At 24.7% G+C, this 12129-nt stretch overlaps 1 protein-coding gene across 1 annotated transcript in view; it reads left to right on the plus strand.

Annotated features, from left to right (window-relative positions):
- Positions 1 to 3759: 3759 nt before the first annotated feature.
- The window catches only part of LOC145843942 (PAN2-PAN3 deadenylation complex subunit pan3-like), a 29545-nt gene continuing 21175 nt past the window's right edge, over positions 3760 to 12129 (plus strand). The window contains exons 1-6 of the mRNA XM_082951222.1: positions 3760 to 3824; positions 5297 to 5500; positions 6096 to 6161; positions 6828 to 6943; positions 7464 to 7533; positions 9713 to 9784. Of these exons, the coding sequence (XP_082807348.1) occupies positions 3788 to 3824; positions 5297 to 5500; positions 6096 to 6161; positions 6828 to 6943; positions 7464 to 7533; positions 9713 to 9784 (565 nt within the window). The 5' untranslated portion in view covers positions 3760 to 3787. The remainder of the gene's footprint in view (positions 3825 to 5296; positions 5501 to 6095; positions 6162 to 6827; positions 6944 to 7463; positions 7534 to 9712; positions 9785 to 12129) is intronic.

The raw sequence follows: 12129 nt of genomic DNA on the forward strand, positions 1-12129 counted from the left end.
TTACTAAATCGCACGAGGGGACTAAGTTGCACGAGTGCACAAAATTGCATGGAGCCAAATTTGTACCAAGGGTCAATTTTGCACGAAAGTAAAAAACTACAAAAAAAAAAATTAATATAAAAGTTACTTACCGAGGGTAAGAGTTAGGGGTAACATTGATAATATTAAAAAAAAACTAAAACAAAAATTTACCGACCGAGGGTAAGGGTTAGGGGTAATAGTTGTAGTCAAAAAAAGAAAAAGAAAAAAAATTATTAAAAAAATTGAAAAGTAAATAAATAAAACTTAACCCATGTAAAATTGTCTGCTCGTGCAAAAGTTACCCTTCGTGCAAAAGTATCTTCATGTAATTTTATCTTCCAGCAATTTTATCTTCGTGCAGTTTTATTTCTCGTGCAAAAGTATCTTCGTGCAATTTTGTGCACTCGTGCAATTTTGTACGCTCGTGCAAATTTGACAGCTGCCCACATTATATAATCATTATGTTTTAATTTAAGAAACAGAAATTCAAAAATATTTTATTTAAGGGCGGATCTGTTAATGTTTGTTTCAAAGTTGCGTTTCAATTGATGAAACTTTGTTCATAAGAAAAATTAATAATAAGGATAAGCTTAAAACTACTAAATTGAATTAAATTAAGTTTAACCCTAAACTAAATATTAAAAATTATTCACAGCTATTTAAAAGTTATTTATAAGTAAGGTTTAAAAAAAAAATCATCAAAGTTTTATAGTATTTGCCTGTTTAATGTTCAAACTTTCAATAGAAACCAATTTAAAGGTGACTTTGATTTAATCTAAAAACGTCACTGTATACAAATTGCTAAGACGCACAAAAAACAAAACAAACTTTTTGAAAATCTTTTAAAACTATGTTTTAAAAATATTTATTGTAACTTAACAAAACTTTTCTTTTTGATAAACCTTTCCTGTTTTTACTTTTCAAATATGAGCTTATTTCTTATAAAATGAAGTGTTAATAAGAAAATTTTAATTAAATACAAACTAACATGTGTATTAAGCTAGGTGTTAACCTTGACATAGTATAAAAGCTAGACATTCTGATAGAAGAAAACTAATACTTATCGTCCTTTATATTTAGTAAAAACTTATGATCTCGGCTCTACAAAGCACAAGAAATCGTTTGAGATGTTTTTTGTTTAACTTTGTAAAGAATTGCGAATGTGGTTAAATTTTTAAGAAACTAGTCCACTTTTTCAAATAAAAACAAGTGAAAAGTAGCTTGGTTTTCAAATGGAAAAAAATAAGTTTTTCTATAATATCTAACATAAATTTCAAGATTACCGTTAAAAACGTCTAAGACATTTTATTTTAGCTCTTTATTATCAACTCAAGAATATCTAGTTTAAGTTTTAAATTTTAACCTCATGGCCCCTTCTTTGACCCCTTTGCTGTTTATGGCTCTCTAAATTTCTGCAACGGCTTTCAAGGGGGCCACTTGACCCTTTTTGGGAAACCCTGATTTAAACTTTCGTCAATAATTTTTATTTAATCATCGTCCTAAAAAATTATATGGGCGAAACTGCTTAAAGCTAAGTTTCATCACAATGTTTAAATGTTTTTTGAAAAAAAACTCTCTGCTCACCCATGTACATACTTTTGTGTCACAAGGTTTGTAGAAAAATTTTAAAATAAAAATCCAAAAAACAAAAGTTTTTTAATTTTCTTAATACTATTTCTGGATTTTTTTGAACTTTGTTGTTTTATCATTAAAATCCAACTATTTTTTTGTTTGTCATATGACTTCACCACATGATATTTAAAATATAAATAATATATTTGTTTTTTCTACTAATCAATAAACGTTTTCTTGGATTAGATTACCACATTTTAATTGTTGTAAATGATAAATGATAATAAAATAGATAAAACAGCAGAGTTTCAAGTAACTACAATTAAATGACTTACTTTTTTTTGACTATCTTTAATTGCATATACATTTTACAGTTTTAATTTTAGCCTTTAAACTACTTTTAATCTTATTATTTCCTACTTTTTGATATCTGCTTTAAATGAAACTAGCTTCATCTCAAATTAATTAATTTGTTGCTGGATATGAAGCTAAAATACATGTATCATGTTTTTTTCTTAAAACATCGTATGAAAGAAACTGAAGTTTGATTCAGCATAATAAATATCTAACAATAGCATTATAAAAATTTTAATAACTAAATGATAATCCAACACTTTTTATTACAAAAATTAACTTTGGCTTTTATATGAAAGCTTCAAGTACAAACTACAAGCTAGTTTTTATAGAATTCAAAAATATCATTTAACTTATGAGATATTTTATTTTTTGTAAAAAGTTTCAGATACAAATGTATGGATCAAAAATTTTTTTGGGTCAATTATCTCTGAAATTTTTAAAATTACAGGGTTGCCACACACTCAGGGAACTCAGAGAATTCAGGGAAACTCAGGGAATTTTTAAGTTGTAGAAAATCTCAGGGAAACTCAGGGAATTTTGATTCTCTTTTTTTAATTCAGGGAAACTCAGGGCAGTTTTGGTTTTTTTTAAAAATTTAAGGGAAATTTTAAGATTTTTAAAAAAATCTCAGGGAATTTTTTTTCTAGATCTAGAATGAGATTTAGTTAATCCTGTTTCAATATTTTGTTCATAAAAGTTTATTTTATTTATTTTTAAGTGCTTATTTAAAAAATTTTAGCCTTGCAGCAAGTTCTTCAATATTCTTAGAACTAAAATGGTAAATTTTTAATAAATAAAAATAATTTTAAGGGTTTGAAAAAACTCAGGGAAACTCAGGTAAGTTTAAGGTTACTCAGGGAAGTTTCTGGTTACTCAATGAAGATTTTTTGACTAATAGAGTGGCAACCCTGAAATTACTAAAAATCTTTCTCCTCCTTCATTTTCAAGCTATCTTCTTCAAATTTTCAGGAAATATTCCTTATATTAAAAGAAAAAAACGTTACTTATGAATTTTAATAACTCGAAAAAAATAAAAATTTAATGACAAAAATTAAAAAAAAATTTTTTTTTTTAATATTTTTACTTAAATTTTTTTAAATTCCAAAGTAAATTTTTTTTTATTGTATAAAGATTAGACTATGATAAAGAAGATTGCTTGAAAAATGTAGGAGGAGATATATTTTAAATGAAAAAGTCTTTTTTTACTGTTTTAGTTTTCCCTTTCCATAGGGAACCTATTATGTGGCCCAACTTTGACTAATCATATGTCAAAAAATAATTTAGATTTTTTATAAGAATAAAAAGCATCTTGAAGCTTAAAAACTCTATAAAATAAAATCAACTTGTAAAAAACATGTCTTATTCCCCATATGGCCTTAATTGTTTTTATTTATTTAACTGTTTAGACTGTTATTTTCTTTACAATGCTTGTTGATTAATTCAAAAAGTATTTTTCCTACATATTTGTCTTAACTGGTTTGCAAAATTGTGGATTGAAATAAATTATTTTTTCTAAATATGTTTCTTTTATTTTTCTGTTTGTTAAAATCTTCCGTAGAAGTCAGTTTGTGTTCAAAATTTGATTTGTTTAATGTGTTTTGGTATGTGCATATATTGTTGTCAAAAATATTTTTGATTTTACATAATTTAATCAGTCTACTTTTTATCAAAATCATCAAGAGATTCAAGCTTGCTTAATGCCTATGGCCCGATTAGATTAAGTCAAATGAATAATTAGGTTATATGAAGACAAATTTATAAATTTCAAATAAAATATTTTATTTCAATCTCAATGCAAGTATTTTTTCAGGCTATTTTATTTTAAAGTTAAAAATTAATGGAAGACCAGCAATATTATCAAATGAAGACCTATTGTTAGTTTACAAGTTATTTTATTGATTTTTATTTTAATTGAAATTAACTTGTATTTCTAAGGCACATTTTTATTAGTCATAATACTTTTTTAAGTGTTATTATATGGAATAAGTTACTTTTTTGTTTCTTTAGGAATGATTTGAGTTGTTTTTATACAACATCTTTCTGAAGTTTTGATAATTGTACTTGGTGTTATTTAAATTATTTATTTTAAATTTGACTAAGTAGTTTTAAAAATATATTTGCATAGATTATAGTTAAAGAGTTTTTTATTACATTTTTAAATCATATTGTAGAAATATTTTTTCATTAACTTTTACTGCTCATAATAGATTATACTTAACCAGACAATACATATTAAAACAACAAAAGTTTTTTGATTAACAAGATATGGAAATAAAGACTTGAAAAAAAGATTCAGTATAAAGGCTTATTCATAAAAGATTTAAGTATTAGCTTCAGTAAAGTTTAAAAAAACATGATTTCAGTTAAACTTAAATATACATAATTTGTAAATTTTTTTTACCACAAATGCATATGGAATGGAACTCTTTCTATTATTAATTTTCTTGGAAATTTACTCAAAAAAAAAAATCATTTAAAAGGTCTTTAAAGTTTTCTGAAAATTAACTTTTGAATTATTAAAAAAGTTTGAATGTTGGAATTATCAAAAAAGTTAAAAATTATAGGTTTTTACTAAAACAAAAATAAATTTCTTGATTAATATACTTATTTCTTAAAAATTGCCTTGTATTTAAATATAAGTAATAAACTATCTCTAGAAATATTAGTTTAAAAGTTGAGTGGACGTTATGTTTTAGTGAATTTTATTTTGACTTATTGATTTGCACCAACACAAGGAGCTTAATAAGTTCACCAACTTTAATATTTTGTATTTTAAAAGTTACTTAGAATTTTATTAACTTGTTAAAAGTTTTTGATAGCTAAGATAAAAGAACAAATTAAGATCAATTTTTTAAAAGCTAAGTTGACCCTTTCTATGGCCTTAAAATATGTATTTATAAAAGTCTAACATTGACAAAATTTTACTTTTACTCAGTACAGTTGTTTTCAAAACTTAAAACCACTGGTTTGCAGGACTCTGCTATCCATTTTAAAACTTGAAGTGCATTACTTACATGTGTTTGTTTTGAGTTAAAAAATTGTAAAAAACTTTTGGAGCTTAGTTTTTTATATATTAACATATGACAAAATAACAAAAGAATTCATGATATTCACAGCAGGTTACAACGGGGTCTCATCAATTTTCAGTAATTTTATATACACAATTAAAACTTTTACTTTTTACATTTCCCAATTGTATTAAGAGTCTTTCACAGCAAAAACGTTACAATTTTGGCAGGGTTTGCCTGCCAAAAGGGGTTTACAAAGTACAAAACCTAGTACTAATGTGTATACACAATAGCATGTACTAACTTGAAGTCTTAGTTTAAAAAAGAGTACTTAACAGCAGGTTACAACGGTGACTCGTCAACTTTCAGCTCTCCCACAAAGAGCCAGATGTCAGACAAGCTGTCCAGCATGATGACTCCAACCAAAATGAACGGTTACCAGAGTGAGGGCAAGATGAGCAACGGTTACAACAGCAGTTACATGTCGCCAAGGGCTGCTGCCAATCTTTCTGTTGATGCTAAAGCGTTTCAGCCCATCAAGGGTTGGTTGGAAAAATAATACTTTTGAAAGCACTTAAATACTCTTCTAAGTTTGAGTTTTGTATCATTTTAGTTGCTGTACTTTTCATTTTTATAATTTGCTACTCTGTTGATGCTAAAGAGTTTCAATTACAAAAGATTGGTTGAACAGATGATAATTTTAACAGGAAAATTTGAAAACTTAAGTATCATAGAGTTTTAAGTTTATAAATATAAACATTGCATTCAATGAGAAATAACAATTCTATTCAAAATGAAGTCCATCAATTAAATGTATAACATACTTAAAGTTTTTTTTTGAGTGAAAATAAAACTTTTCTCAAATAATTTTCTTTCATAGGGATTTTTATTTTATCTAAAGTGTTTTTCACTCAATTTGTGAAACACAAACTGTTTGTTATGCTAATAATTTTACTCAAAGCTTGTAATAGTATTTTAATAAAAAAGTTATGTTAACATTTAGACTAATTGTGTTTACAATGTTTAAGATTTTTTGAACAAACATTTACTTACCTCAAAAACATTGATTCTTTTTGCCAACAAATTAACAATACTCCAAAATATTGTATTTAAATTGATAAATATAACTTCATTCAGACCAATCAATGATGTCCAGCGAAATGCAAATGACTCACATGAAACTCAACCAATTTTCATTGCAAGGTTTTGGTTTTTATAATAATAAATGTAATTGGTATTTATAACAGTAATATGTATATATGTTAGTTTTAACATCTTGTTATGAACTTGTTAGTTTAAATAGGTATGCAAATAAAACTAACAGTTTGTTTGTATTTGATTTTAATCATGTATATTTAAATATTTTCTATATTTTTTGGTTAATTTTTGAGTATTTGCTCTTAAAAGTATTTTTTTAAATTGAGTTTGTTTGTAAGCTATGGATAAATAACATGTTTAATATTTATGTAGAAAAGGGGAGTTTAAAGCCAAATTATAAACTAAAACATTGAAAATATATACATTCTTATCACAAATATTCAGAATCGGCAAAGTTATTCAAATAATCAGTGTATGAACATATATATATATGAAACTAATACATAATTATCATCTAACTTTTAATACATGAGCACCCATAATTACTTTCAAAACTTTAAAATAATCGAATTCTTAACTAAATTACACTATTGGTAAATTTTTATTTTACAAATAAAATTAACATTTATAATTTGACATGCACAACATAACTCAACAAAGAAAAGTTCTCAACAATCAAATATTCAAAAATCTAAAAATATTTAAGATATCATTTACTAAATAATTACCATGTTCACAATATTAATAAATGATTATTCAACGTGTGCATAGAATCAGACACCAGAAGTATGCAGCCCAACCCATCAGCCAGAGAGTTTGTGCCAAGAATGCTGAACCAGCCGGATTTTAACAACAAAAATCACAACAATGGCGTTCACCAACAGCAAGTTTGTTGTTGTATAATATAAAACAAAAATTTAAATAGCTTCAAAAAAAATGTTATATTTAAAAAAATGTTTAAAAAACAAAAATCACAATAATGGTGTTCATCAACAGCAAGTTTGTAAAATAATAAAAAAAAATATTATGTTGTAATAGTTCAACTAACTTATTTTTCAATTAAATTAATCACAATAATGGTATTTATCAACAGCAAGTTAGTTATTGTATCTTTTAATAAACTTTTTGTTTCGTATCTAGTTTAATTAAATAATTTTCTGTTAGAACTATCAAAATAACAACTGTTATAATTTTTATCAGCAACTTATATTATTACTTCTTAGCAAGTATTTGATTGTTTATTGATAATTTTGTTGGAAAAATAAAATTACATTTTTTACCTAGTATTCTAGTTTGAAATTTTAAATTCATTAATGTTGTACCATAAGTATAAATTTAACTCACAGAACAAAATTGACTATATACAAATTACTATACACTTTATAGTAAACCAAGTTTTTTTAACAGTTCAACAACTACTTCTCATCTAATTACAGCAATGGATCCACTAGCAGAAATAATAACGACTTCACAAGCGGTTGGTTTTTATTAAATGATAAAGTAAAAAAAAATAATTATTTAATACCTGTATAATTTTAAATGATAATAAAGTTCGAGGGAAACTTTTATAGTTTTTAGACTTTAGGTCATAGATTTACCTTTTAGAGGTTTTTAAAAAGTGAACTTTAGTAAACTATGTTTTAAGCAATCAAAAAGATCATATTTTGTGAAATTCACAATTTTTCATGACTTAAATAGTCTTGATATTTGATTGTATCTTTAAAATAACTAAGGAACAACTTAAATTTTTCAAAAAAATTCTAAAAATAAAAAATTTATTAATATTTAATTAACATACGAATTCAATTTAAAATAATATAGTATTTTGCCAAATATACAAAAAGTTAAGTATATGAAAACAAAAAAAAAAAGTTTCAAAACTTGAAGTAGCTTTTTTAGTTATATAAAATTTTTTTGTCTAAGCAGACTAAATAGCATTGAGTTAAAAAATAAACAAAAAATCATATATTTTCAGTACCAGAAGTAATGTATTAACAGTATATTTTTTTAGTTTATTTTAAAACTGTATTTGTATTGATTGCATTTGATTTTTTTGCATAGCAAAAATTTTAAGTAAAAAAGTGTGTTTTTAAACATTTTACAAGTATACATTATTTATACAAAGAGTTAAATAAATAAAAAAACATTAAAAAAAGATCTTTTTTAAAATATAAATTTAGTTTTTTCTAGTTTTGTATTTTTTTCTAAGCAGACTAAATAGTGTTAAGTCAAAGTATGAACAAATAAAATAAATATATTCATTAGCAGTAACGAATAAACAAAGCAATCATATTTTTACTACATTTGCATTTAATTTTTACACAGTGCGAAATTTTAAGTAATAAAGTGTGTTTTTTAACATTTTACAAGTATTTTGTGTTTAGATTGATAAGTATTTTGTGTTTGCAAATTGTAATTGAGAGGCAAATATTTATTTTTTTGAGCAAACAAAAAATGTTTGCTTAGCGAAAATTTCGAATAAAGAAATTGCTAATCTAAATAAGATCTACAAAAATTTAAGTTAAGATGAAATTTAGGTTAATGGTATATTTATTTAACTAATGTTGTCCCGACTGTTTTAATTACAGTAAATATATGTATGAAATAATAATTTTATCTTAACTGTTTTTGTCTGCTTGTGTATTTCTCACCTCGTGACTTTGACTGATAATTTTTTTTTTAGAGACAAAAGTTCTGTCTAGAAATTGAAGTGATGCATGTGTGATTAGTATGCGCTTAAAGCTTAGAATTAAGATCAAAATAAAAAGTTTATCTCGTTTTTATGGTATCTAGTTTTACAGATGTAGATAGAAGTATTTACTATTCAAATAATTGATCTAAAAAATACTTATCAGTATTAAGAGCATAGGGGGGGGGGTAAACACTTTTTTCACAATTTGATCTTATTTTATATAGAAAACTACCTCAAAATTTCAGGACGTGTTCCTTGATATGTTTAGAAAATTCTGTCGGAAAGAATTAAAAAAAGATTAAAAAACAAAAGTTTTATATAAAAAATAAACAAAAAACGAGTTTTATTTATTATATATATTTTTAAATTTATTTTGTTCCGACAGAATTTTCTAAATATTGCAAGGAACACTTTCCAAATTTTTGAGGTGTTTATCTCAAAAAACGTAGGAGGAGATAGATTTTTAGTGATTTTTAGTTATTTGCCGTTTTAGTTTGCGCCTCCCATAAGGAACCTATTGTTGCCTCCGACTTTGACTGGCTACATCTCAAAAGTTATTTTGAATTTTAGTCTGTTAAAAGCATCTTGTAGCTTAGTAAAAACTATATAAAATAAGATCAAATTGTGAAAAAAGTGTTTTATCCTATCTATAACCTTAATAACTTTTTATGCAGATGGAGATAGAAATATGTACTATTCAAACAACTTATTTAATAAAATTTATTAATTAACAATATTTTGTACAGATGGTGATAAAAATATGTATTATTCGAACAATTTATTTAATAAAAATACTCTTATTTTATGCAGATGGCGATAGAAACATGAATAATTCGAACAATATATTTAATAAAAATACTTTTATTTATTAGTAATATTTTATGCAGATGGCGATAGAAACATGAATAATTCGAACAATATATTTAATAAAAATACTTTTATTTATTATTAATATTTTATGCAGATGGCGACAGAAACATGTATTATTCGAACAATTATTTCAACCAGGAATCTTCTAATATGCACCAACCACAAGGTATTAAATAACAAATAAAAATGTATAAGTATAAATTAGATAAAACTTTAATATGTTATACTCAACCTTCATTTTGTGTAGTTGGTTTTGAAATTAAATGTTTTATCAGTAACAAGGTTTTTATTTGGATTTAAAAAAACATTTTGTTAAAAGGAAATATTTTACTAAGTAGCTGACTGGTGATTACAAAAATTTAAACTTTTATGTTTGCTTTGTTTTAAAAAGTTCTAAAGTATACAAATTAGAAGATAGAAAAATATTTTTTTCTAATAAGCGTTCTTACATAGTTTTAAATTAAAACTTAATAAGAGTTTTTTGTTGGTTAATAAAAAATTAAATCATGACCTTTAATAAATTCATAGTACTTTAAAAATGACTTAAAACAAAACATTTGTTTTGTTTTAATTTAGATATAAACAATTCTCAAACATCAGTGTTGTTTTAAATAAGTCTTTATATTTATGAACAAAATAACTTAATATTCATAAAAATAGTTGTTTACTTTTATCAAGTGTTTACGCTTGAAGCATGTGATAATACATCCGGAAAAATGTTTAATTGCACTTGAATGACTTTTGAGTAGATCGACTATAAATGGTCGCTTTGATTGTTTATTTAAAACATATATATATCTTAACTAAAATAAAATCTATCAAAATTATTCCTTTTTTTTCCACAAGTGTTTATATTTAATTTTAATTAGATGTTGTATATTGAATTTTATAAGTAATAGCTAAGATAAAAATCACATGTATTGAATACAGTAATAAAAAATATTGTTTTTATATAATCGTATACAAAATTTTGTACATTATTTAAAGCAAAAACTTTAAGTTTATGTCAATAAGTTGTTCATAAATTATCATTTGCTCCATATTTGTCTTCAACAAGCACATCAATTTCTGTTTCCTACTTTATATTGTAACAAATAAACCTGCGGCAAACAGAAAATGCCTCAAACACGTAGTTGTAGCTATAAAAACTGTTAAAATACATTAATTCTGGGTGGCCACTAGTCCTGGAATTTGATAAATTTTGAAAAAAAAACCTGGATTATTTTGATTTTACAAAAACATTGTTTTGGGTATTAAAAATTTCAAATGTTAAAGCTCAGAATTTAGAAAGATGTTTACAAAGTTGGTAGTTTTTGATTTGATTCTCACTATTAAGATTACACGTTTTTTTATTTTTAAAGGCAATTATGTTTTTTTTTTGTTTCTAGACGAATGTTAGTAATATTTATAATAGTTTTTTTACACTTAATATATTGAAAACATTGAGTAGATTTTATTTCAGAAAAGTCCCCCTTTTACCTAGTCTTAAATAAATATTTAACTAAATGATTGTGAGATGATTTTAGTTTCGAATTATCACAATGTGGAATTGTTTCATACTCTCATTCACTTGATTATTATAATTGTTTTGCTCATTGTCAGAAAGATTTTGAGATCAAAGCTTAATAGTTTTACCAAGCTCGTTAGATTTTATTTTAGCAAAACTTTATTTTAGTCAGACACACAAGCTGTTTCAGCACAAAATGTCCTCACCTTTGAGTTATTCGATTTTATATATATATATTTTTTTAAACATTATTCCACTGTAGATTGCTCACCAAGAATATTATTATTATCACCAAGAAGATTATTTGTCTTTTTGTTTTTTGTAAAAGACTTTGAGATAACAGCCTGGTAGTTTCGTTAAACAATTTAGCTAGTGTAAATTATATTTTATTTTTAATTAATTTTTCCGTTATAGTTAGTTTTAAGTTTTTTATTCATAATACAGAAACAAGTTGTTTTTTTTAATTATCTTATTTTTTTTTCACCATAGATCGATCACCGAGAAGCTTGTTCACAACAAACTCGCTCATGCGTGAAAGCTCGCTGTTCAGAGATTCGCTGTTCAGGGAAACCACCTCGAAGGAGGGGTTCAGGAGGTGCAAGAGCAGCCAGTCGCTGAGGTTGCCCACTCACCAGTTTCACAACGGTTTTTACGTGACATATTATTAGAAAGAGAATTAATGTGTAGCATATTTTTCTATAAATAGACAGTTAGAATGCATTGTGTTAGAAACAAAGCAGTTTTTATTTGGTCGATTAAGTCAATCGGTTTCACAATGGTTTTTGTTTAAAATAGTTAAAAAGAATTGAAATGAAACAGTTTATAGTTTGATGGTTTAGTTCATCAAGTATTCTTTAGTTACTAATCATTATTATTATTATTATTATTATTATTATTATTATTATTAAGATTTTTTTTATAGCTTTGAATTGCCCAAATTAGTTTCATAATGGTATTATACGATAGATGATTAGAATGAATACCACAATGGTTTTTACTAAAAG

The sequence above is a fragment of the Thalia democratica genome, chromosome 9, assembly GCF_965202585.1.
Source record: "Thalia democratica chromosome 9, ktThaDemo2.hap1.1, whole genome shotgun sequence".
Lineage (NCBI taxonomy): Eukaryota > Metazoa > Chordata > Thaliacea > Salpida > Salpidae > Thalia > Thalia democratica.